This window comes from Cygnus atratus, chromosome 3, assembly GCF_013377495.2.
Source record: "Cygnus atratus isolate AKBS03 ecotype Queensland, Australia chromosome 3, CAtr_DNAZoo_HiC_assembly, whole genome shotgun sequence".
NCBI classification, from domain to species: domain Eukaryota; kingdom Metazoa; phylum Chordata; class Aves; order Anseriformes; family Anatidae; genus Cygnus; species Cygnus atratus.
Window position 1 is genome coordinate 5187279 of NC_066364.1, and position 27611 is coordinate 5214889.

At 41.3% G+C, this 27611-nt stretch overlaps 2 protein-coding genes across 2 annotated transcripts; one reads left to right on the forward strand and one right to left on the reverse strand.

Annotated features, from left to right (window-relative positions):
- Positions 1–6403, reverse strand: CENPQ (centromere protein Q). The gene is made up of 9 exons (XM_035563662.2): positions 6273–6403; positions 4709–4837; positions 3983–4040; positions 3489–3603; positions 3038–3106; positions 1866–1995; positions 1321–1440; positions 1060–1137; positions 1–627 (listed from the first exon to the last, which is right to left on the reverse strand). The coding sequence occupies exons 2-9, from the start codon at positions 4832–4834 to the stop codon at positions 499–501; spliced, it is 825 nt and encodes a 274-aa protein (XP_035419555.1). The 5' UTR covers positions 4835–4837; positions 6273–6403; the 3' UTR covers positions 1–498.
- Positions 6401–26723, forward strand: MMUT (methylmalonyl-CoA mutase). The gene is made up of 13 exons (XM_035563661.2): positions 6401–6529; positions 8156–8575; positions 10713–11080; positions 11760–11917; positions 13358–13529; positions 13694–13942; positions 14999–15110; positions 16399–16514; positions 16903–17018; positions 22173–22304; positions 24531–24678; positions 24791–24958; positions 26271–26723. The coding sequence occupies exons 2-13, from the start codon at positions 8197–8199 to the stop codon at positions 26397–26399; spliced, it is 2247 nt and encodes a 748-aa protein (XP_035419554.1). The 5' UTR covers positions 6401–6529; positions 8156–8196; the 3' UTR covers positions 26400–26723.
- Positions 26724–27611: the final 888 nt, after the last annotated feature.

The window sequence follows — 27611 nt, forward strand, 5'->3', positions numbered from 1 at the left end:
TTTTTTTTTTTTTTTATTGAAGAGAGGTGAAAAGGAGATTTGCAACTGAGCACTAGATAAACATATTTTTATTACATGCTTCAGGTTTAAAGAGGATTTAACTCCAAAATAAATGTTAGTTTAAGAGGTACTGCTTTCACCAATTTACAGATGCAATATAAAAGTCAAAATAAAATTGGTTACCTTGCTATATAAAAATACCAAAATAAACACAAATTCGACCTCCCTCCCTTCTCCTAACACAGGATATATCAACGTTAGAAGCCATCACAGGTCAAAAAAAATAAAGTTTCTTGATCAGTATTGATTATTGATCACTTATATTATTAGAGTCCCAGAATGCAGATACAGATTTATATTCAGCAGTCAAAACACTAAAGCCATTAGGAACAAAGCGCCATTTCTGTGATCCGCATCCCACTGCTCTACATTAACATAGAGTGAGTGCACTGGCATACATCATCTTGCTTCAAAGGAGACTCCATACATTTTGATCTCTCAAAGGAAGTCCACCTTCTCATATATCTTTTCAATGAGGGTTAACATGTTCTTCATATCAGCTGACTGCTGAATAGTATTCATATCCTTTAAAAGACCCTTCTGATTTTTTATCTTCAAAATTTCTTCCTAAAGAAAAAATAACAATAGATAAATTAAAAAAATTATTATATTGAATCCAACAGAAGTTTCACTCCATCAGACATTCGTGCAGACTACCTGTATTTAGATTCAGCTAAAAATAAAAGATTCAAAGGCACACAATGAAACAGACTTCCTTCTATCAGAGTTACACAGAGGTATACTTCAGAAATGATTACATGCTCTTTAGAACCACAGGGCTCATAAGAAAAGACAAGTGTTCCTTTAAGTGGCATGTTTTCAAGGGTTTTGTTCTGTTTTTAAAGCACAAGCTTATTATATAGCCCTGAATGAAGAGAAAGAAAAAGGAAAAACTTTCAGATAAATTGCCCTCTCTGGCACCGTTTAAGTAATAAAAGCACTTTCTGTTGCCTTCCTTCTCATACTCAAGCTGCCTCCAAAAATATATTCCATGCTCACCTGCAAAGTGGGTGCCTGTAAACTGCGCTTGGGGAGTTCTGGAAGGTGGAGTGCCCCAGTGCCACCTTCCTGGAACACCTAGAAGGAAGAAATAAATAAACCTGAACTTTTAAATTTTGCAACTGAAGTTGAAAAAATGAAAAGACACATTCTCAAAGGCAGATGAGTCCTTTATACAACACTCTGCAGAAACAGCTCGCGTGTGCTAGCTCTTGAAACACCTTCTCCTTAGAGGAAGGCAGCAAGACCTGTTGCCAATACCTTCTGGGCCTTTTTTTCATCTTCCTCTAACTGTTTCTTGAGCGCCTGGATTTTGTTCTGCAGTCTCATTATAGTTTCTTCCATGTGTTCTGCTGATTGCTCGGCTTCAGTTATTTCTTCCTAAAATAAAAAATAAACAAAAACAGAACAAAATCTGCTTTAGAAGTGGTGAGTCTTTTGTGCTTAATATACAGCATAAAGATCCCTACACAAACAGTCCTGAAGAATGGAAAAAAAAACATAAGAAATACAAGAAATTAACTTAAAGAATTAACATCTGTTCCACCTCCTGATAGTACTTTAGAAAGCACTGAGAGCTTAGTGTCTCTCCTCCAAAGCATCAGCCAAGTCACTGAAAAAAAGAAAAAGAAGAAAAAGAAAAAAAAAAAATACTCTGCTCTGTCGCTAAAGTGGGTGATGGTGAACACTGGACTACTCTTCCACAGAAGCACAGGCATAGCCAGCAGTCCTTCTAATAAAAAGTTACAATGCACTGAGGAGCAGCATCACAAAACCTATTTTCTTCCTTTCCATGTCTTTCATACCTGCAGTTGTATCAAAGTCTTTTCATTTGTCTCAAGCATTTGTTTTTCTGCCAAGTGAAGGCTCAGGACATTCTTCAGGTCACCCAGCTTCCCTGGAGGCACCTTTAAGGTCTTGAAAAGTCCCAGCATCCTTTATAAAACAGAAAGGAAGCATGACTACTCGTTTGGAGTTCTTTGCAGAAAAAAAAAAAAAAAAAACAAACAAAAAAATTAGTAATGAATTCTCTGGGGAGAAACTAAACTCAGTTTAGCCCAATTGCTGTCAGCGAAGTAAAAGTATCAAGACAGGAAGAAAAGCTGTCCCAGATTCTTTTCCAAACTGGAATTCCAAAATTCACTAACCAAAGGTTAGCAAGTGTGATGCTCATCTACAGAAAGTGCAAGAAGAAGGATCCAGGGAATTACAGGCCTGTCAGTTGTTTACTGTAGGAAACAATATCAAATACTTTGCTAAAGTCCAAGTATCTTCTTGTTATATACATCAAACTGTCACAGTTTACACAGATTTGATATGGAGGTGCAGGAGGAGTTTGGCAACTCAGAAATCAGACCTGACACATCACAAATGAAGCATAAAAAAGAAAACAAGTTATGAGAAACTAGCTGCTCGTGTTCACATACTGGAAGACCAAAGAAAGCAGCATACAGGTTTAGGCCCAATGTTGATAAGGGGCATACCAACCCATACGAACACAAATTCTCAGCCACAAACAATTGTTCCCATAATGACATAAGACTCCAAGTTATGCCCTAGCAATTTTTTTTTCCTTTGACTTCTTTTTGAATTAACTTTAACAGTCACAAAACGAATTAGAAGTTAAAAAAAAAAAAAAAACTTAGCTCACTGCTCCTGCCTCTATCATAAAATGATAACAAAATAAATAGCTGCCGACAAACATAAACCCTACTAAATAAGTGCAAAGCTTATTAAAAGAGCTGTTAAGAATACCTGCTTAGTCCTGCTACTTCTGTAGAAGTAGCTAAAATGGGTCTGGATACTTTCAACAACACTTGCTTGTCCGCTGTCAAAATATCTCCCTCCTTGATTTTGCATCCACTCTCCCTTCCAAGTTTTCCTAACTGTCATGCTCCCAGGAGCAATCCTGCAACTATGGCACAGAACAACTGGGTAAACCAAATTCCCTTTTTCTCTCAAAATTATAATTTCTTACCTCTCTTTCAAGAGGTTTAGGTGTTTCTGAACATCTCCTTTTCCCCCACTTTGTTGGCACAAAATAGATCTGGAAAGAAAATAAAGGCGAAGTTTTTTTTTTTAATCAGAAAGCCTGCAAGCACAAAAGACCTCAAGTCAAGTAAACATAGTCAGAACTTCTCTAGCTGAAAGTTTCCAGCTTCACACAAAGTTATATCATACATTCTTCAAAAGAAAAGGACTTGTAGGTGCTGGTCAACAGCCAGCTGAACGTGAGCCAGCAGCATGCCCAGAACGGCATCCTGACCTGCATCAGAAATAGTGCAGGAAGCGATTGCTCCTCTATGCTCAGCACTGGTGAGACTGTGCCTCGAGCACCGAGTCAGCTTTTCTGACTTGGGCAATGTCATGATTTTTACTTTATTCCCTGGGGAATAAAGAAAAGAATCACCAGGATATTTGGCACTTACAGTATTCCCGAGTCCATTACAGTTTCCAGAAACATCCTGCTGCTCTCTGAGAGAGTCTGCCAAGATTCTGTTTTAGCACTGGTTAGTTTCACTTTTTTTGAATAACCTCTTTCACCTGATAACACAAAGAAAGAAAGGAAAAGATATGATTTGTTGAACCTGGATAAGCATCTTTTTCATAACTCGGTCATGCAGTAGTTGAAGATGCAATGGTTTGGATTTTTCCATCTCACAAAAATATCAGGTCAAATCAATCCATATTACATGGTGTTTTTTGTTTGCAAGTGACAAGTTCTTTAACAAGCACGAAATACAAAAGGTTCTTTCCTACAGCAGCAGATTCCATTCTAACCAGATACTTTTCCAAAACTGCTGGAGATACAAACAAGACAAGGCCCCTGCTGTGTTGATTCTCCCACTTGTGTGAATTCACAGCAGTTACTGCTAGCACTTTATTTGTGAGAGATAAAAATAAGGAAAGAATACAATCTTACCTGCAGGGGAATAATCCTCATCTTCCTTATTTTTCCTTTTGACTGTCTGAGTGACTCCCTGAAAAGAAAGATTTACTACAAATGTTGCAATTTTGAGACATTCTCTGCTGTGCAACCATTTATTTACTACGATTAACCTGCCATAAAAAGCACGCAAAAGCACTTCAATGCTTGACATTCTTCTATTATTACTGACTAGAGAAAAGGCTTTCTGAACTGTGACACTGTAATTTATCTCAAGCAGGTTAAGGGAAGCGATTCATTCTTCTTAGTTCCTCCCATTCCAAGAATGGGCCATGAAATAAGAAATACACAAGATGTTTGCCTAACGAGCACTGAGCTCACACTGCTCATAAGGTAAGCTGTTAAGCAAACTCTTTCTAACAGTAAGCTGCTCAGGCCAATCCTGAGATATGGAAAGAATATTTTCCAGGACTGAATAAACGTCACGAGAGCCAAAGGAACTTTGTCCCCTCCCAGCTTCTTGCGTACTCCCAGCCTTGCTGGCAGGGCAGTATGAGAAGCAGAAAAGGCTGAGCTGCCTACCAAGGTTAAACCACAACAGTCTCAAAGGAACTGTCCACACTGGACATTTCCTCAAGAGGACTACCTTTAATGAAAGGTATGAAATCTGTGAAGTCTGCCAGAAAAGTGGGCAAATATCCATCTTTCTTTCTTTGGTTATTTTTTTTTTTTTTAACTTATTTGACCCAAAATAATGATTACCTTTCTTTTTTGAGCTTGTTTTCTTCTTTCTCCATCCGTTCCCTTTTTTTTGCTGGTACGTTTTCTTGCTGTTCCCTCATTATCTGTCTCCCCCATTTTACTGGAATATGTACGGTGGTGTTTCATTGTCTGTAAACCAAACGGCAAAGGAGGAAACAAAGAATCCAGCAATTATAATCCATCTGATACAAACTGCACGTTAACAAGCAAAAGCCACAGTACGCGGGCCTGAAGCTTGGCATACTTGTCTAAGTGCAGGACCATTACAAAAGCATCCCCATGTGCCTTTTAGACAAGGCTTTGCGTGATCTACAAATTTTTGTAGATGTAAAAGCCAGCATGCCAAAGATCAGCAGTGCAACACAATAACTGCAATGGGAACAATGTGGTCTGCACATAAAGGCCTTCAGCCATAGAAATTCCTTATCTTTATAAGGTAGCCTGGTAGAGATAATCCATTAGAACTTTTTTATCCTACTGTCTACGATAACATCCCTTGCTGCAGTTTTAAGCCTTTAATTTCTTGGCTTATTTATTACAGAGATGGAGGAAAAGGAAGCTGCACATCCCACGAGCCTTGCAAAATATCTCAGATGTAGCTAATTCCTCTTGGTGAGACAAGTTCCTCCAGCTGTGGCAATTACCAATGGTTCTCTTCCAACTCCTACACCCTCCCTCAGTGCTGTGTTCAGTTTTGGGCCCCTCACTACAAGAAGGGCATCAAGGCACTGGAGTGTGCCCAGAGCAGGGCTACGAAGCTGGTGAAGGGGGGCCCGGAACACAAGTCCTGTGAGGAGCGGCTGAGGGAACTGGGGGTGTTTGGTCTGGAGAAGAGGAGGCTCAAGGGAGACCTTATTGCTCTCTGCAACTGCCTGAAAGGAAGGTGTGGGGAGCTGGGGGTCGGCCTCTTCTCACAGATAACTAGAGATAGGACTAGAGGGAATGGCTTGAAGTTGTGCCAGGGGAGGTTCAGGTTAGAAATGAGGAGACATTTCTTCTCAGAAAGAGCAGGCAGGCATTGGGACAGGTTGCCCAGGGAGGTGGTGGAGTCACCGCCCCTAGGGGTGTTCAAGGAGAGGTTGGACGTGGTGCTTAGGGACATGGTTCAGTGGGTGACATTAGTGGTAGGGGGATGGTTGGACCAGGTGATCCTGGAGGTCCTTTCCAACCCTAACGGCTCTGTGATTCCTCACGCGGGGGTGCTGGGATACAGGCGGGAGCCCAGAACCGGCCCCATACCGCCACCCCTCCCGCAGTTCATCCGATTTCACCTCCCAAGGAGTGCCACGGAGACTGTGCTCGCGGGATCCGCTCACCGTGGTGACCCCCCCGCCGGGCATCACGACACAGGACCATCATGACAGCGACTCTCCGCCCGCGGCGCGCGCACTACAACTCCCAGCATGCAACGCTGCGAACCCCAACAGCGCAACAGGCGCTCCGAGCGAAAAGCCTACTGGGAGCTGTAGTCCTTACAACCAACTCCGCGTTCCCCCAACCCCCCCCGCTCCTAGCGGCTAACACAGCGGCAACCCCCACAACAACTCCCGGCGCACAGACTCACCGCGCTACTGCTGCCTCCTCACAACTCCCACCGGCTCCGCGTCCCAGCGCCGAGCCGTTACCGACCCGTTTTACCCGCGCAACCGGGCGCATGCGCATAGCGAAGAGGGGAGGGGAAGGGGGAGGTGAGGCGCATGCGCAGTGTGCGCGTGGGTACCGGCCGGGGTCCTGAGGGGCCCTGAGGGGAGGGAGGGGGTCTTCATCGCCCCGGGGCCCGTCCCGCCGCTCCCGCTGCCCCGTCCCGCAGCGAATTGCGCCGTGAGTGCCCGGGGAGGCCTCGTGGTGGTCCTCCGGTCCCTACTGGGCACCGAGGGGGTGTGAGGGGGCGGGCCGGGGGTGCTCGGTGCTGCCTGGGAGGGCTTAGGAGGGCTGGGGGGGGGGGGGCGGGCGCTGTGAGGGCTGAGTGGGGCCGAACGGGGCCCAGCGGGGCTGAGTGGGGCCAAACGGGACCGAGTGGGCCTGAACAGGGCCGAGTGGGACTGAACTGGGCCGTACGAGGCATTCAGGTGTCCGCCGCCTCCCTCTGAGCTGGAGCGGGTCGGGGTGCTGCGTGCTTGCTTTTCAGGAGGGCTGTGGCACGACCTGTGCAGAAGTGCAGCTCGCAGAGGTTGCCCTCAGGCTCTCTGCAGGGAGCTGAGGCTTGTCCAGTGCCCCTTGTGCACGCCAGGTTATAGGCGTGCTGTGTATAGCATCCAAAAATGTGTGAGGAGCATGTTGCTGCACCGTAACAGGGAGGGGGATGCTTTCCAGTTTTACCGTGACTTTCTCATAAAAGCATAAGGGGAAAAGTTGTAGAGGGGATCTTACTAACCACTACAAATACCTGAGGGGACCATGTAAAGAGGATGGGGACAAACTCTTTGCAGTGGTGGCCAGTGGTGGGAATGGGGGTAATGGGTATAAACTGAACCACAGGAGGTTTCATCACCATAGGAGGAAGAACTTTACGGTTCGGGTGACAGAGCACTGGGACAAGCTGCCCAGACAGGCTGTGGGGTCTCCTTCTCTGGAGATATTCAAAACCCACCTGGACATGATCCTGTGTAACATGCTGTAGGTGACCCTGCTTGAGCAGGGGGGTTGGACTAGATGGTCTTCAGAGGTCCCTTCCAACCTCAACTATTCTGTGATTCTGTGTGAAAAGGGTTTCCAGGGGCTGTGATGAGGCAGAGAGGAGGTGGCTGGGCCCTGGAGCCACGCTGTGGAGATTTTGGCTTGGTTTGAAAAGTGTAGGGATGGGGGACATAGGGCAGAAGCAGAGGATCTTACAGTTTGGGGGAGTTTATCCCCCATCTCAGTGTCACACACGATGGGGTGAGCTCTGCAACTTCTGTTATTCCTGTGTTCTCGCACACCAGGTTTTATCGCTTTGTTTCTTTCCCAGCATAGCCCTGATTTTCATCCAGCCCAAACCACCTTTTTGAAACCCTCTGAAATGTCAGCAATTTGCTGACGGCGCCCTCATGTCAGAGTTCCTATTTGATGTTGGGGGTTCCTCTTTGACCCAAAGGAATTTGTAGATCAGAGAGAGGTGGTAGGAAGGCAAGGAGGCAGGTAGGCACTCTGTGTTTGTGCACTGCACTGTCTTTCACTGACTGATTAATGGTGGTGCTGCTTAGGGACTGAAATAAAGTGCACAATTCATGTGTGGTGTAGAGGAGTTGGAATATCTTCCCTTACCGGAGGAAAATGTAGGCTTTTTCATGAACTTTTATGCATTGTCTGGTTGAAAGACAAGGGGAGAGGGCGTCTGTCAAATCAGCAAGTGAATACGTTTCTCTTTTCTCCTGAGTAATTGTTTTGGCTTTAACAAACTGCTTAAACTTTCAAGCTGACCTCTCCTATCTCAGATCTATATGGTAATGTAAAATATTTCTTTTTAAGCCCTTCAGCTTGCACCGTGCTGGCCAACCACTGGGGCAAAGATGCTGAGAGCCAAGGATGCTTTCCTGCGCCTGCGGCCCTGCCGCTGCATTTGCCCGGCGCAGCTTCCAGCCTGCAGGCTCGCGTGGCGGTCGCTGCACAGGCAGCCGTTGCACCCCGAGTGGGCTGCCCTTGCTGAGAAGCAGCTGAAAGGCAAGAACCCGAAGGATTTAATCTGGCACACCCCAGAGGGGATCGACATCAAGCCCTTGTACTCCAAGAGGGACACGAAAGATCTCCCGGAGGAGCTGCCGGGGGTGAAACCTTTCACACGAGGGCCGTACCCCACCATGTACACGTACAGGCCGTGGACCATCCGCCAGTATGCTGGCTTCAGTACAGTGGAGGAGAGCAACAAGTTCTACAAGGACAATATTAAAGGTAAGAGAGCTCCTGTGGGAGGCCACTCTGCCATGCAAAGCAACGGGAACCAGTCACGTGTCAAGTTATATGGAAAATGTGATTATGCAGCCTGGTGGGGTTTGATTTCTCATAGGCTCTTCCCAGTGGCACTGTATTTCTTTAGCAGCTGTAAATTGGATCATTTCTGAAACTCTCCTTGCTTCGTTTTACTACTGAGGTGGAAAGATGAATGTGTTAAATGCTATCCTTAGTTCTTCTGCATTGACGCTGGCAGAGACAGCATTTGGCTGCATCCCAAGGTCCAAACGGTAGAGATCATGGAGCACTTTGCTCTCATTTTTTGACCATAATAAAATACTGTAGGGAACAAATCTGCTGAAATTTGTCAGTTATTTCTGGGATTAATGCATTCTGACATTTTGGGTTTCCATCTCATTTTGTAAGCTTTTAATGAACTCATGCAAATACATATGAACAGTGGCATTCCTGGTATACTAGTAAAGCCAGCTTCCAAAAGTATTGGTATTTTCATTATCTGAGAGCAGTTTCCCCAGTATTTCTGTAGATTATTCTGATTTGCAGCAATTCGTTTAAGTAATAGCAAGAGTGTCATCGTAATGTACTTCTGAGTATTGCAAAAGCTCTACTGAAAAGTTAATCTTGTTAGACTGACACATCTGTTTTACACCAGCTATGCTTCTTTTTGAAGCTAGTTACAACCTTACCAGTCAAAAGAACAGACCACTGACATTTGCATTCCAAGTAATATGTCTGTGATGCTTTTACGTCCCACTTTACAGTCCTTCTTATGCAAAATGTCACTGTTGAAGGTTGGAGGGGTGATCTTGGGGGGGGAATTTTTACCTTTTGCCTTATTTTGGTTTGCTAATATGAAGCAGTACTAGCTGCTGCAGTATTCTTGCAAGCATTGAATCTTTGCATTCGTAAAGGTCTCAGGGAATTAAGGAAACACAAATACAGGGTATTAGAGGTTTGCAAACAAACATTTTGAAAGAGACTGTTGTGAATATAGTCTGCCTTACTGCTGAAAGTCGCTGGGGAAGCAGGAGCTTTAAGGCTTGGGCCAGCTAGTAGCACTGCTCAATTTGTTCCTCAAGAATGCTTGCTGCCTGAATTTTTCACTGTCATCTGAGTTTTGAAGTTGTGATACTGTAATTTTACCTCTATTCTTGTGTTAATAGTTGTATTAATATCGGATTTTTTAGCATTGATTCTGAATCCAACCTAGGTTTTTGTAAAGCGTTTTTAATCGATTTAAATCACTCTTTAATTGGAGCAGTGCTGAAATATAATTAATCATCAGTTCTCACAACAGATGAAATTTGGTTTGCTTGTCTCAACAGTGAGCTGGACAAATTAAAGTTTTTGTCACTGTGCTTCAGAGCTAACACCTAGTTTTTTGGATGAACAGTGGTGGCTGGGATCTGACCATTAAGAGTTCTGATGATAAGCTGATTTGCAAAGATCAGCTGGTTAGATACAGTTAGATCCAGTTAGTTCAGGAGCAGCGATGCTGATCAGAGGATGAATGTGTGGGATTTGTAGCCCCAAGTACCGCTTTCAGGTTGCAGCAACACGTCTGTCAAAGAGCTCTAACAGTCCAGTTCTCTTCTTCATATAAATAATTTTCTCTTGCTGCAGATTTAGTAATGCATCACTTCTCATCAGGAGTAATCAGCATATGTCGAAAGAGCCATGGAAACAATCAGCGTGCATGTGTTTGATTTGTGATAAGAAGTTAATGGGATGTGGTTTATCACACTTTTTTTTTCCAGCTACACTAAGTAATATTTCTGAGTGTAAGCCCTGACGCTAAATGTATATGCACATTTCTAATTTGTGGATAAAATGTTACTCAGTAGTTCGTTAAGCACAACGAGTTGATTACGTGGCTGAGCTGGAAGGACTACAATATTTTTTTCGTCAGTTAAAAGCTTTTTCATTGAAAGTTTAAATTTACCATAGATTATATGACCTTGTACAAGTTTCAGCAGGGAGCAGTATTGAACATCAAAAATGGGTTTATTGTACAAAGCTGGATGGTGTAAAATACAATTAATAAAATTAGATTCAGTTCTAATTCAACTTTTGAACAACTTTTTCTGTGTTTTTTTTTTTTTCTTGTCTCATTTAGCTGGCCAACAGGGATTGTCTGTTGCTTTTGACTTAGCTACCCACCGTGGTTATGATTCAGATAATCCACGAGTTCGAGGGGATGTTGGAATGGCCGGAGTTGCCATAGATACAGTGGAAGACACCAAAATCCTTTTCGATGGAATTCCTTTAGAGAAAATGTCCGTTTCTATGACAATGAATGGAGCAGTCATTCCTGTGTTGGCGACGTTCATTGTGACTGGAGAGGAGCAGGGAGTGCCTCAGGCCAAGCTGACAGGGACAATCCAGAATGACATACTGAAGGAGTTCATGGTCCGGAATACGTACATCTTCCCTCCAGAACCATCCATGCGGATTATTGCGGACATCTTCCAGTACACCTCAAAGGTAGTCATTGGTCAAGTGCATTTACCTTATTATACCTCGTTACCCACGTACGAGGAACTGTGCAGAACAACACAGAAGACAGGAAGGCCTGTTGTAGAGAAGAAGGATGCAGTTGTGGAAGCAGACAGGAGTACAACTTAAGACAAGTGAAGGTCCCAAATCACTTACAGCGTAAATTTTAGGATTAAGTAAGTCTAAATCAAAACCAGATTAAGACTAAGTCTGAAAGCATGGCAAGAATCATAGAGACAAGGAGTAGAGAGGCTGTTGGTTGCGTAGAGAATGAGAAGCCATGTAGTTAAGAAGCATTATGCAGCTGTAAGCAGGAGCAAGGAGGTAAGAAATCTTGAAGGACTTCAGCTGTGAAATGAAGCATGAGAAGAAGGTAATGAAAAGAGTAAAGTCGTGAAGTACCAAAGTTCAGTACTACAAATTGTTTTCTTAGTTGCATTTTCACTGAAGAGTGGAACACCTTGAGAAAGAATGATCATGATGAATGAGAGCTTAAACACAATAATGAAAAAAGGTAAAAGCATGTGAAATAAACATCTGCAAACACCATTTAGTGTGCTGTATTTGCAATCTACAAATAATAGATTATTTCTGGATGTTGACAGCACAATTATCTGATTCTCCCCTCCCTTCTGCTTTCATACGCTGTTGTCTTTTATTTTTGCAGTATATGCCAAAATTTAATTCCATTTCAATCAGTGGATACCACATGCAAGAGGCAGGAGCGGATGCCATTCTGGAATTAGCTTATACTATAGCAGATGGCTTGGAGTACTGCAGAACTGGACTTAAAGCTGGCCTCACCATTGATGAATTCGCACCAAGGTGAGCTAAACAAACTTACAAGTACAAAACTCATTTTTGGTAAAACCCCTACTTTAACATTAAATGTTCTTCAGTATTTCTATGTTCTCAGTCAGTATTGGCAGCGCTGTTATTGCAAATACATTTTGCTACCATTTAAACTTTGCAAAAAACAAGACAAAACAACAAAAAAAAACGTATCTGGTCCATGACAGTCCACATACTACATCTGTGCTAACAAACTGAATAAAATTCATTCAGAAGCCCAAGCATTGCCGATACAGTTGTAGCTTTAGGGCTGCAGAATGTATCACAAGCTCTTGTAATGTTGTTGAGTCTTTTGTTATCTAGCATCACTTTGAAATATTTGAAAAAATACATGCTTAGCAAAGCAAAAGTTAAGGTATTTCAAGGAATTTACAATTGCATGCTTCCTAAAAGTGTCGTTTCATTTTCACCAGAATATTGTATCATTGTTTAATTACTGCCAAACTGAGCAGAATCACAGTTTCAGTGTCCAGTCTTTTCTGATTTACACGTTACGTAAATACACAGCGAGTCTGAGAAACAGATGTGGTTCCTGCAGCCTGTTGCACAGTCAGACTGTCGGAGAGAGTTGAATTAACCCCTCTTTCCAAGATTTGTGACAAAACTAAAGTGGATCATTTAGAAAAAGATCCAGCATTATTGTCAGACTTTCTGGTGACAGAGACTGTGAGAGCCTTTGGCAAATTGTTCCAGTAGCTAATTCAGTGCATTTTTAGTATAATGAGTTTTATGGGCTTTTACTAAGCATATTTACTTTTATAAATCTTAGAAGTTATAAATAAAAAGGTAGATCAGTTGGCGTGTTCCCTGATACGCTATCCAGAATTGAACTGATGTTGAATTTGGATTAAAATTGTCGGAAGGGTGAAAGCTTGCTTATGATCTGTAATGACTTCTCGTTTAAAGTAGTTTGTGAGTGATAGCTACACAAGAAGATTGTGTTCAGGAGAATTCCTGGAAACTAGAGCATCGTTGTCTGTATTGATGACCTACTGGAGCACTGCTTCGCCTAGGGATCCCCCAAACAATCCCTGGGGGCATTTTAGCAGTTCCAGCAACCAGTGGCACTGGCAAGAGGCACTGCCTGTTGCCTCTTGCCCTGCCTCTGGGCACCACTGGAAAGAGTCTGGCCCCATCCTCTTGACACCTTCCCTTAAGATATTTGTATAAATCGATAAGATCCTGTCTCTGTCTTCTCTTCTCCAGGCTAACCAGGACAGTTTATTGGCATAGATGTGTGTCATTCTGTAGCAGGTGGCATCAGTGTCCAGAAACATTCCCAACATCTCCTGTTGAGGTTATATCTGTAAAATTAAATTAATCAGAGACCTTGCTGTAGGACTTGTCCTTTACTAAAACAGAGGTTTTTAGATTAGTTTAAAGTTTTATCCTGTTCGTACTCTCTTATTACAGACTCTCCTTCTTCTGGGGGATTGGCATGAATTTCTATATGGAAATAGCTAAGCTACGAGCTGGGAGGCGGCTGTGGGCTCACTTGGTAGAGAAAATGTTTAAACCCAAGGATCCCAAATCTCTTCTGCTGAGAGCTCATTGTCAGACTTCAGGCTGGTCACTCACTGAGCAGGTTAGAAATGGGACCCTCATCTGTTTCCTTATTAACATACGTTTAACTTCTGCGCCTTCGTTTAATTAATTTATTTATTTTCTTTGTGGTAGTATATGCGTGACTGATATGCCTCAGTCCTGCAGCAGAAGCTTTATCCTTCAGAGCTTTTCTTTTCCTTCCAGGATCCCTTTAACAACGTTATTCGTACTACCATTGAAGCGATGGCTGCAGTATTTGGGGGTACACAGTCCTTGCATACAAATTCCTTTGATGAAGCTTTGGGTTTGCCCACGGTGAAGAGTGCTCGCATTGCTCGGAATACGCAGATCATAATACAGGAGGAGTCAGGGATTCCTAAAGTGGCAGACCCCTGGGGGGGATCTTACCTCATGGAGTGCCTCACCGATGATGTCTATGAAGCTGCTTTGAAGGTTAGTTTGCATGACCTTTTATGTTTTGTGGAAAAATTTTAGGTATAGGAGTTTTAAGAGATGTTTTAAGGTACTGTTTGATATGTTGGTAGCTTCTTAAAGGGGAATTCTTACACTTATGCTTCAGTGATTTTTTTAGTAAGTGAACTTTATAAAAACACAGTGTTTAGAGAGAAGCTTCAGTCTTTTGGCAGACTACCTTCAGAAAGAAAATAGCCCAGTGTGGAATAAAAAATAAATTTATCAAGTCTGAAGACTCCTGATTTTACGGGATCTCTGTTTCATATGTAAGGAAAAAAAATGGGGCTTCAAAAGTGGGAAGAGTCAAACCATCCTACCTAGGTACATGCCTACTCATGCCTATGGTTGTCTGCTTGAAACTTTAAAACCAGGGGTTATTGCAAGTGAAGTTTTATAGCGAAACTATAAAGGCCTTTGATGCTGTCCCCCATTAGAGCCTCATTGAGAACCTGTTGAAGTATGGGCTAGATGAGCAGACTGAAGTGGGTTGAAAACTGATGGAACAGGCAGACCCAGAGGGTAGTGGACAGCGGTACGAAGTCTAGTTGGAGGCCAGTAACAGGTGGGGTACCCCAGGGATCAATAATTGACAGTCCTGTCTATCTACATTAATGATCTGGATGAGGGGGTAGAGCACACCCTCAGACAATTCAGGGATGACATGAAAGTGGGCGGGAGTGGCTGCCTCACCAGAGGCAGCTGTGCTGCCGTCCAGAGGGACCTGGACAGGCTGGAGGGGCGGGCTGGCAAGAATCCCATCAAGTTCAGGGAGTCCTGCACCTGGGAAGGAACAACTCCAGACACCAGGATATGCTGGGGGCACCCAGCTGGAAAGCAGATCTGCAGAAAAGGACCTGGTATACCAAAACCCGTAGCCTGAGATGCAGAGAGAGGAAACACTTTTAGGAGTACAAGACTGTATATTTAAGCGTTGTAAGAATTTGGATGGTAGTGTAAGTGCAAAGCTCATTTTGAGAACCTTACTAATACTTTAGTTTTCCCTTTATTATTTTCTCAATCCTCGGCATTTCTCAGCTCATTGAGGAGATCGAAGAAATGGGTGGAATGGCCAAAGCTGTTGCTGAGGGAATTCCCAAACTTCGTATTGAAGAGTGTGCAGCCCGAAGACAAGCCAGGATTGACTCTGGTAGGGAGCAGGGTGATGAAAGAAGGGGAAACTCCCAGTAGAATACCTTTTTATAAAGTTTTTTTTTTTTTACATGTATTTGCTTTCATTTGTTTTTTCCTTAGTTTAGGAATAGCAGATTGCGAGTGATAAAATGGTAAGTTTTTAATTGAACATCAGGGAAAGCTTCTGGATATATCAGTATGTATGAAACTAGTATCAATATAAAAACAGTCTTACTTGACGTATTGAAGACCAGACTAGACAAAGCCCTATAAACACTATTTTAATGGAGTATCTTGAGCCTATCATATCTAATTACTTAATTTTTGGCATAGCATTTTTGAACTATGGCTCCTGTACTTTAAACTGTGATCTCCAGCAGGTGGCAACATTGACCAAATCTGGCCAAATCTCTCGTTTTGTTTGGGAAGTGCCCATGTCTCCTGAAGACTGGAAAAACCCAGTCATCTTGTATTAGAGGAAGGTTCTTTGTTTGCGATTATAAATATGCACATATAATAAGTATATGTGGAGGTGTGTATATGTATAAATATGTACAAATTTACATTTGTATATGTGTAATAAAAATATACGTGTGCTTATTACCTCTTTTTGTAGTCTGCATTCTGGTAACAGTCCAGTAACAGAAACCAGGCTTAACTGGAACATGAAATAATTTATATACACTTAAGTATTTTTGGTGGTGGTGTTTGTTTGTTTTGGGGGATACATTTGAAGCAGGTTTTATTGCTTTGAAGAGTGAGAGTGTAGTAATGTTATCAAACACTGCAAATAAAATGATAGTTAAGTCCATACTGGCTGAAAACTAAAATCCAGTTTTTGAACATAATAATTTAATTTTTATTCACAGGGAGTAATTTTAAGTCGGAACTTCACTTTCTTATTTGTCTGCTAAAATAAGAAAAGTAAATGCAGAGCAGTGTAGAAGACCAGTATCTTTGCTTAATTCTGTAAAATTCAGTTACATAATCTTAAAAAGAAAAAAATAGCTGATAAATATTAGTGAGTCACTACTAAGTGAGTTTGTAAGATAAATATTCTATTTCAATTCTTTTACCTGCCCACTATTCACTGACTGTTCATGCATTTAACCATCTCTTATCATAAAACACCGACAATAGACTTAAGTCCTTCTTATCATTTATTTAAGTATTTGAAGTGTATATAGTTATAAAGTAAAGCACTGCATTATATTGCTCAGAATTTTCTTGTCGTATAATTATGGTGTCCTTTCATAGTAGTTTGCAAACGTATTCTAAGTTTCTGGTGTTTCCACTGCAAACAGGGTCTGAAGTAATTGTTGGAGTAAACAAGCATCAGCTAGAAAAAGAGGAGACAGTTGAAGTTCTGGCTATTGATAATACTTCAGTCCGTAGCAAGCAGATCGAGAAGATTAATAAGGTGGGAACTACCCTCTTAAATATTAGAGTTATTACAATTGCAGATAGAACCTGAGTAAATGTTACAGGAAGGTGGCTTCCTGAAAACATGACCCTCAAATTTCTGAGGACACAGTGGTGTTTAGTGGAGAAGCTGGATTTCTGTTCATTAAATTCAGTGCAGACTGCTGGAAAACCCCAAGAAACAAAGTATTAAAATTCAAACAAAAATGTTCTGTTCATTGGGTTTTAATCCCTGTCTTTAGATAATCTCATGAGTATATAAATAACCTTTCAAAATTGAGAAATAGACATTTTCTAAAACTAAGGTAGAAAATAGCTATGCAGTTTTGCTTCAAAAACACGTAACGTTTCTTACTCAGACTGAATATTTTTCTTCTGCACTTTAGGTGAAAGCTAGTAGAGATCCAGCAGCAGCCCAGCGATGTCTTGCTGCTCTAACACAGTGTGCAGCTACAGGTGAAGGCAATTTACTGGCTCTTGCAGTGGAAGCAGCACGTTCAAGGTACCGAGGATGAGGGTGAATATCCAACTGCTGTGTAAAAACTGATTGATTGTTTTCATCTTTCAACTCTTCTTGACTACGGTGTCAGCAAAGTTGGTTTCTCGAGATGTTCTGTTTTTTTTCTTCAGAGATGGAAATAAATAATGGCTACAGTTTGAGCTTGTAAGATAGACGATTACATTTTACACTCTGTTACAGTTATGCTTTAATTTCTCATAAAGAACAATGGGGATACAAAGCATCTCATCTGAAATGATGTTTTTCACGCACCTTGTGTTGTTTAAGGCTCAGACTCCTAGCAGTTTCATCATGTAACTAGGTTTCTCAGGCACCCTGCAGTTTCATAGGTCAAGGAGCTTGAGAAGTGTCTGAGATGTGAAAATGGATATGCGCAGTCTTAATATAGTCTGTTGCTTCATCCTTCCTTGCACCAGAGCTTGGTGTGAAAACATTTTTTGATTGAGAAATAAGTTTCCTTAGTCAGGCAAAGATGTAAAAGATGCTCTTAAGTAAAGCAGCGGGACGTCTTTTAGAGTCCAGTGGGAACGTGTACTTTTTTCACCTAAGGTGCTTTTAAGACTTTTCTTGTTCCTACATCAAAGTAAGCATCAGTGCCTAGAATATGCCTTATCTACCTGTTCTTTAATTAACTAAACGCCCCAGAAATTAACAAGCCAAATCCACTCCTTATTGTTATGCGCTCCTGTTTTTTACCGTAACTTCTCAAATTTCTTCATTCATTTTCCTGGAACACTAACAGCCATACTTTGAATGCATTTTGTCCCATGGAGAGTTTGTCACGATGCTGTTAGCAGCATGTCTACCTGTGCTTGTCTGTGTATTGTAGGGGTTACTGAAGGGTCGTGTTGGATTTACCAAGGATTCGTGTCTTCTCTACCAAAATTGACCAATTAACTGCTAGTTTCTCTCCTTAGGGACTTTGCTTTTATTATTTTTAAAGGCCTTCATGGGCTGCAGCTCCACTTTATAAGTTGCAAACAAAATAAAACATCTCTGCCCTGAAACTAAGTAATCCAAATACAAGATGTGACCATAGAATGAAGCTGTCATGGTGTCTGATAAAGAGTGCTTGAAAGAGGGTTGTGAGCCCTATGAACATCTACAAGGAGCCCTTCTATTAAGGGCAACATGGGAAAAGATTTTCAGGTGAGCACATTCATCCTTGACAAGTAGTAGACAAAGATGGACAAAGGCATGAAGTGCATGTAATGCTGCTTCTTGGTCTGCCCAGTCTGTGTCCTCATAGTGCTTTGTCACCTGATTGCACACCGCTACCTCTCATTGCTTGTGAAATGCACAGAGGGGGTGGCAATAATGTGAGATTGAACGGACTGAAGGTGACAGTCTTAACAGACACATTATGGTCATTGACTTTCTGATATTTGTGCAGCAATCCTCTGCAGCTGAAGTACAGAAATTCATAGGACACAGACAGCAGTTTATGTAGAAACACACTGTCCTTGCCGCCAGACATCTTTTAAGGGCTGCAGGCTAATAAAACATAAAACAGATTTTATAGTTAATTTTTGGTCTTTATTTCAAAATGATAGATTGACTTAAAACCATAGATTAGGTTGTAAACTACCTGTTATCCATCAAAACAAAGGTGTGAACAAAATGTTGTTCCACACAAGACAACTGAGTGACAGTCATATGAAGGAAACACAAATTTATAAAATAAAGGCACAGTGACTTCTGTTCTCTCAGGTTTGCATAATAGTTTAGTAGGGTTTTATCAGCGTGCATAGAAATAACTATAAATGAATAATAAGAATTGCAGTAATTAAGTTTTACAATACTGAGATGGTAACAGTCATATCTAGAACAAAATATTGCTGTAAAGGTAAACAGAAATGGGAAGTGTTTTGTTTATCCAGATTGTAAAGAACTTGTCTAATGTTATGATTAGCTGATTAAAGAAAAATATTGTCATTAGAAATATGATTTTAATCATGTTAAGAAGAGAGGCTATATTGCTGGCAGCTGACAGCTGTCCCACTGTGCATACATAGATGGCACCCTCTGATGCAGCAGGGCTAAGAACTAAGGAAAGATTTTTATTTTTTTAATATTTGTTGGAAAATAGTAGGACAACACTCGAGTAGTTTAAAAGCAAAGCTATTATTATTTAGGAACTGTGAATTACTGTGAATTTTAAGGGTTGCAGGGACTTAGGACAGAATTTCTGAAGTACCCTAAAGGGATTTCAGAAGCAGCATTTACAGAAGAAAGAAATGTATTTCGTTTTTTTGTGCAGTACACAGTTAACTTAATCCCAGCCACCAGATTATACTTCAATAAAGCTGGTAGTCCAGACCCTTTCTTTTTCACCTGTTACATGAAATTTTTATTCACTCTTCTGCATGGCAAGAACAGAAGAGCACTATACAAGTATGCTTACATGTGCTGCACTTCAATTTAAAACTGAAGTTGTGCTTATACACTGCTTTTGCAAAAGAAGAAGGGGTGAAAGATGTATTGAAATTTAGAGTTTTTTCCAGAAGAGAAGGCACACGTTCAGCCATGGACAGTGTTTACACAGGAGGAAGCTGACAGTGTTTATGCATGGGATGTATCTATGTCAAGCTGCAATCTGTGACGTCTAGCACTCTGAGAGAGAGTCAGTATTTCTAGATACTATCTGTCAGTCTGCTGCAAACTCACTGTTCAACCTTGGGGAAGTCACTTAATCTAACACGTTAGCCTGCTTTTCAATTATTTTTTTTAGTACTATCAGACAACAGTAGTATTAATATGATTATGTAGATGTCCTGAAAAACAAAGAACTGTATCAGCGAATAAAATCTGAAAACTGCTGTTAGTTAGGTAACGCTTCCTAAGCTGTCTGAGATTCCACACCCTGTAAAAATGAAGAATATCACATAGTGATGTCAGTGGGTTCTGCTGCTATCATGGACAGGTTGCCTTATACTTAGTGCTTATTAAAGAATTACTAATTCATAAATTTGAAGATAGTATCAGTCGAAGTCCCATTCACACACAGCCTTCCAGATAATATTAATTTGATGTTACTTTGCTTTGGTTGCTTTTGTCAGCTAAGAACCTCTTGAATCCAGATATAAACTCCTTACTGTGCTGAGGAAGAAAATGGATAAAAGCAGAGAACTTCCAAAATACAATTCCAGAAGGTCATGGGGAGGGAAGATGACAAAAAATGATCAAGCATGTGTTAATGAGTAAAAAAAGTGTGTTCCAGCACAATGCTCTCTTCTAGACAAAGCAGGCCAACCAAGTAGTGATGCATAGAAATAAGAGGCCACCTTCAGGCATGTGCATTGCAGATCTCACCTATATGTTCAAGATAGAATTTCTGCGGTTTTATATTAGTTTAGTTAGAGATTATAGAATCATAGAATCGCGGAGTGGTTTGGGTTGGAAGGGACCTTAAAGATTGTTTTATTCCAACCCTGCTGCCATGGGCAGGGACACCTCCCACTAGACCAGGTTGCTCAAAGCCCCATGCAGCCTGGTCTTGAGCACTTCAAGGGATGGGGCACCAACACCTTCTCTTCCCGTAGCCTTCTGGCCACGCTGCTTTTGATGCAACCCAGGTACGGTTGGCTTTCTAGGCTGCAAGAGTGCATTGCTGGCTCATGTTAACTATGGTTAAGTTTGAGTACACAACACATAAGTAAAAAAGCAAAACAGCTGGGCAGTCGCGGAAAGTAAAACACCTCACTGAAATGTACTGAATCATTCTGTTAATACAGCAGAAATCCATCTGTTATATTGGAAGTGTGGCAGATTGAGCAGGGTAGGAGTCAGGTAGTACCTATTGGAAAGGCAAACAGCAGAAGGAAACCTGAGTACAATTCTGTTGGCCAGAAGTTGCATCTTGTACAAATGTCCTTTGAGCATTTTGCATTAACAGATTTGGGGGATGCTTAAACTAATTTCACTTAAGAGTAGCTTATAGTTAAATGTAATATGACAGGGAAAAAATGTGAATTTCAGGGGTTTGAAAAGTGTTTAGCAGTAGCCAAATGGATAGGGTTTGGTCTCTGTATCTGTAAGCTTACTTTCAAAGTGTTTTGTAAGGGTGCTATTTGTCTTCCTTTCACTTTGACAAAGTTTGCAGCAAGTCGTACTTGTACTTGGTACAAATTCTTTAATCATTTTCTATCCAAATATAAGCTAAAATATTTTTGCTGAATGTATCGGTGTAACATCTCATCCGGCGCTTAGTGGCATACCATAAAATCATTATACAGTACTAAATCTCAGTTAATTTCATACCAGAAGAAGCTTGGTGTGAAGGGACTACTAGGTGAACTGCTCTTTCTCCACAGATAAGTTGTTTTTCCCTTCCAAGTAGATTCCTTTTCTTAGTATTTAGGTGGAGGCTCTTTTGTTATTGGATCACAGCATTGTCTTTTTGGTTCAAGTCCGCATGATAGATTTTACACAGAAAGGTGGAATCCATTAAGCACAAGATTTTAAATGCTTTGGAACAGAAACTGTTATTTCTTCTGTTTATACGAGAAGGCAGCAAAACCTGGTTTGCTTCTGCCAATTGTGCTAGAGTGGTAAAATGGTTTATTTCTAACACGTACAGTGTCTCCAGTAGCAAACAGAGCTTGTAACTTGCATGTAAATGGATTTTCCTAGCTTCCTCTGCATCTCAATGGATAAAAGAGCTATGTCAGAAGAAGAAGAACAGTAAGTACTTAAAATATAGGCAGTAAGGTCAATACAAACAAGTTCCAGTAAACAAGTTAGGTTGCAGTCTGCTTTGGGGTATTTTCTTCTTTTTTTATTCTCTTGATTTATATTTCTGAGTTTGAGTCCAAGCGCATGATCATGCAATCTGAGCATTAAAAAATTCCCAGTTGAGAAAATTCGATTTGCTGAAATATTTTGCTGTGCAACAGTCCCAGTTGCCTTGTCATATATAAAGTCACTTCTCACATCAGCAAAACCATGCTTTCTTAAAAATACTCTCGCATGTTCTATTAGTGGATGAGTCAGATGTTCAGAGTTGTAGGACCACAGGGGAAACGAGTGTAATTGAATTTGCTCCAGCAGCAAGGCAAATAGTTGGGCCACTGCCAGTGATTTCTGTATTCTATTCTCATAGAAGCCTCCTGATAGTATTAATACTCCTTGTCTTAGGTGCACCGTTGGAGAAATAACAGATGCGATGAAGAAGGTGTTTGGAGAGCATAAAGCCAGTGATCGAATGGTGAGCGGAGCTTACCGCCAGGAGTTTGGAGAGAGTGATGAAATTCTTCATGCCATCAATAGGTGAGAATAGCTTCCCAGGAAGCCTCACGTAGCCTCGCGTTTAATCCATGAGGTGTATGTGCTGCTACTCACTGTGCCCTAAAAAAGCATTCCCCAAATCCTGAGTTACATTCCCCAAAACAAAACAACCGCCTGCACAGGCCTTCTCACGCCTGTAAGCAAGTAATCAGGATGAGAAGAAATAAGTGCAATAAGAGAAGAGTTAAAACTGTAATTCTATGTGCTTGTAAACAAAATCCACGGAGCTGACTCTATACTTTGAGGATTTTGTTCAAATAGGCAGCCGTGGGATTAAGAATCTGAGAAACACTGCATGAGATCTCAATACATTGGACTGATTTGTTTGAAACCGTGTAATAATACTCTCTACAAATATTTCCAGCAATTCATATTTGCAAAACCTGGTTTGGGGCAGGCCATAAATTGTTCCTGCACCTTCTTTCTTACTGTTTCTAACACTGTAGAGCTAAACTATGTCTGGATATCCACGCACAGCTTTCAGCCTATGGTTGTTACTTACTCATGTCGCTAGGGAGAAAACATCAGAGGATGGCAGTATGTGTGAAAACACCAACTATTTGTGCCTTTTGGCAGCTTCTGCCTTTAGTGCTGTCCTCTTTCTTGGGTGAAGAGACTGAATTGCTATAGTGGGCAGCAGTGTAACATGGATCAATGCTTACAAGTCCCTGCTGTGTTGGGGCTTATCTTAAAGAATCTCTTAAAAGGGAATTTCTTGATGGCTTCGCAGTGGTAATGTTTAGCCTGATTTGAAGGTAGCTGTGCTGGGAGATGACACCATCTTTTCTTATTTCAAATGTTTAGTCTGAATTTAAGTGTTTGTAATTATGCTTTTATGTGAAGCAGAACTGATGACTTGAGAATAAAGATCCAGCTCCCTTTTTATACATCTGCCTGTATGTCAGAGGTCATATGAACCGGTTGTGCACATGCTAATGAAACTTCGCTACATGTCACATTTGCACAGGCCTTCAAAAGCGGGTTTTCACTCTTGCCCCACTCTTAACTCAAGCCCTGGGTTGCAGTGCCTCAGGTGGTATTAGTAGGGCAGGCTCTGGAGCACATAAGAGCTGGTTTTGTTGGAAGGGAGCATGTGGGTGGGTAAATAAGAAAACAAGAATATGGGAATGAAAAACAGTAGAGAAGGATTTTAAGACATTACAAATCAATTCGGATACCTACTTCGGTGATACTCTTAACAGTCCTTAGGAATAGAGAAGGCAGGCCCAACTCCTCCTATAGGTTGTCAAACAGAAGCTTTGTCAGGCTGCTTCCCCCAGTCACCTTGATTTAATTCCTTTTTAAGATGTCAGTGTTGGTTTTTTTTGTTTGTTTGTTTGTTTTCAATTATTCTTACATAATACATGTTGTCCTGGCATCATCTCCTGAGGCTATTTAAATCCGTGCTGATAAATGCTTTCTCTTGAGTTATTCTTTTCCCCAAACTAAACCAATGGATTCCTACAGTGATTAACGCAGCTATGTCAGGCACACCAAGTTCGTACAACTCCATCCTTGACAGAATGCTCAGAACAGTACAATATGAACAAACTCATGTTAGTAATGTTTCTAAAAAACAGTTGTCTTAACATCCCACTCAAGGACAGATCGTGACAGTACACGGATAATGAGAAGCGAGGTGAAAGATTAATCTCTGAGCCTGTGATTACACGGTCACTTTAATTCAACAGAAATCTGAACTGCCACCAGAAGGGAGCACACAGGAAGGGGAACGTGGTAATCCTTTTCTGCACAGTTTTGTGCCCTGTTGTTTTGTGCCTTTGTTTGTGACTAAGACCCAACTCAAGCCTGTGTGCCATGCATACTTTTGAAATAATTGGTCGTAATTATTCTTAAAATCTAAGAATTGTGTTTAAGTTAGTTGTAAGTCAGCTCATTAAATCCTCAGAGAATGCAGTGATTTTTTCCATTGCAAAGCAGCAGAGTAGTAGAGTGGTTTTCTTCAAAAAAGAATGTTTTATTGTTCAGGATGGTAAGTACAAGAAATTGGTTATTAATCGCATAACATGAATATTAAAACAGTGTGCAGACTACATAAGCAAACCATGAATTGGAAGATCCTTTGGTATGATATAAAGAAATTATGCTACAGTTGCAGCCGATGAATTATTTATTTATTTTTAATTTGTGGAAATGCTTTAATGAATCCCAGTGATCTACAATGATACGATACATGTTTTCAATCAGAGTTAACAAGTTCATGGATCGTGAAGGGCGCAGGCCTCGTATACTGGTTGCAAAGATGGGTCAAGATGGCCATGACAGAGGAGCTAAAGTTATTGCTACAGGATTTGCAGACATTGGCTTTGACGTGGACATAGGTCCTCTCTTCCAGGTATGACTGATTGAGCAGCGTTTCAAATAGTGTGATTATTTTTTTTTTCCTCCCTAATGCTTGCTGAAAAATCAGGCTGGGACTATTGTCATGTAATCCTATTTCTGTACAGACACCTCGAGAAGTGGCCCAGCAGGCAGTCGATGCGGACGTGCACTGTGTCGGTGTGAGCACACTTGCAGCAGGTCATAAAACTCTTGTGCCTGAGCTCATCAAAGAACTGGACGCCCTCGGCCGGCCAGACATTCTTGTCATATGCGGAGGTGTCATCCCACCTCAGGTATGTGTCAACGTTATTTCCATCAAGAATAGGAGACCGCTTTAATTCAGTCTGAGCTGTTTTTAGCTATTTCTTATATTCTCTGAATGTCAGAGGGGATTTACTGTGCTGAAGGCTGCCGTGCACAATCGCCAGGCTCAGCGCAGATCTGCAGGGTGGTCGCAGGGTGCTGTCAGGTCTCCTCGGTCTGCTTTTCTGCACACCGTGTCCTGGTTTAACTTGCGTTGTTTATTGGATGGAATATTAAGTTGTGTTATGAAAAGGCTAGCCTCAGGGAGGTGTTCTTTATGCTCTGTTGTTTTTGATTACCAGTATCTTGCATAATATTGGTGAAGGCTAGCTCCTGTCTGAAGAGAATTTATGGCTACCAGTAACAGTTCTGAAGAGGCACAGCTAGCAACTAAGACAAGTGGCTGAGCCCAGCGTCTGTAGGCTACACATCTTAGTCTCTCTTTAGCCTCTCTTCAGTTTCCCTGTTGTCAGGATTAGTGTTGCCTCTCATTCCCTCTCCTTAACTATTTTTCCTAAACTGTTGAACAGTTGTTTGGATTCCCTTGCAGTCAGATCTGTGCCTTTCTCCTGAAATTTTCAGTAGCTCATCCACCATGTGCCTGGTTGTGCCACCTTTAGAGTCATCTTCTGTCTTTTGTATTTGTCATCTTTTATATTTGTCATCTTTTGTATTTGCATACAAATCTTTTGTTATTCCCTTCTCCCAGACTTCTTTCTCCAGCCAATCAGGTAAGTGATCAGGAAGAACAAACTTTTAAAGTGAACAAACAAAACTCATAGTATTTTTCTAAGCAATAAACTGTGTTCTGTCCAGTATCTCTCAATAGGATGCTACTAGCCTTTGGCTGGAAAAGGTGTAGTATATCCTGTAGAGAAGTAAGAGAGAGTGTATAACTGCTTTGTTTTGTTTTTTTTTTGAATTTCAGGACAATCATAAAATCAGAGTTCCTTTGACTGCAGAAGACCACTAGCAGTTCAAAGCAGCATTTTCAAAATCAGAAGTTAGATCAAATTTAGATTAGGTTATTCTGGGTCACATCCAGGTGACTTCTGAATATTTTCAAGCATCTGACATTAGTCTGATAGTAAACAAAAGACCTTTCCTGTGAATGTTTTTTAGTATTTCTTTATTCCTCCAACTACTTTTTTTGCCGTTTCCCGTGATGCTGTGCTGCCTTTCTCTGGGAGTTGATGCGTGTGTTTTCTCAGGCCCAGCATGCAGGACAGAGCACACAGCAACTGTAAAAATCAATTTTCTGTTTCAGTGTTAATTATGGATCTTGCATTTCTTTCTGGACAGGATTATGACTTCCTGTACGAAGCTGGCGTTACCAACGTGTTTGGTCCGGGGACTCGCATTCCAAAAGCAGCCGTCCAAGTGTTGGATGATATTGAGAAGTGCCTGGAGAAGAGGCAGCAGTCTGTGTAATGCTGAAACCTAACACAATTCAGCCGGCCTTATATTAATCACTTACAGAATGTAATCATCAGTAAGGGATGGCCAGACACATACCTTTGGTTCCACTGCCCTCTGGCCTGGTGTTTTGTGCTTTCTAAGAAAGTTGTAAATTCTCTGCTTGTTCTGTTTGAGGGTTATTTATATATTTACGCACAAGATAATTTTATCTCTAGAACTACAAATTCAAAGAATTAATGAAGTTCAGTGGGTGCGTTTTTTTTGTTTGTTTTGGTTTACTTTTCTTTTTATTTTTCCCAGATATACTAACAAATAAAATACATGTTCTAGCTCTTTGGTTGGTCTCTTGCATGCAGATAACTTCTTTTGAATTTTTAGACTCAGGCATTTGGCAGGCATTGCAGCCTTCAGGCAAAATCACTAAAGTTCAGAAGAGATGTGATTGGATCTAGCAGCACTTCGATGTTAATGTTAGTTTGACGTAACACACTTTAGAAATGTATAGTAGATAAGCCATATTTTTTCTAAGTTTGTTGTTTGTTTATTAAGATACAAACACTGTATCTGGCTGTAACTCACATAGGAGCAGCAGTGCACCTTTGCCCTGTTTACATCACCCTCCTTCCCTGATATTTCACTATTTCTCACGTGAAGTTCATTTCAGTGATCATTCTCCCTTAGTTCTGTATCTTTGTCCAGCATTGCTCTTGTCGTCCCTGTCTACTCAACAGTTGGACTTTCTTCAAGTAAATCGATTCTAAATTCTCACCATTTTTGCCTCCCCTCCAGAAGGAATTGGATTTATACATGAGAAGAATCCTTTGTGGAATCCATACAGTGCAAATGGGGTGTGAGTGGTTTTGGGGGAGCATTCTCTGCCATTCTGGTCCTATTCTGCTCCATTTTGACTTGTTGCTCATCGTATCATAAAATGAAACTACAGCCTCTCCGAGATAATGCTCATATCTGTCTTAGGATGGAAGAGGCTGTAGCACACTTATAAGGTTCAACACCATCATACTATTTTTCAAAACGAGGGTTCCTGCAGGTGGCTGGAAATTGCAGATCAAATCAATAGCACTGTATCTTCACTTCAAAGATTGAAATTGATGAGATCTTTACTTGAAGTAAGCTTTTTTTATGGGGCACGTGTACCCATAGTCTCACACTGCTCAGAAACAAAGACGTTAATTGATTTGCTGTTTCCATCTCTGTCTTTCTAAT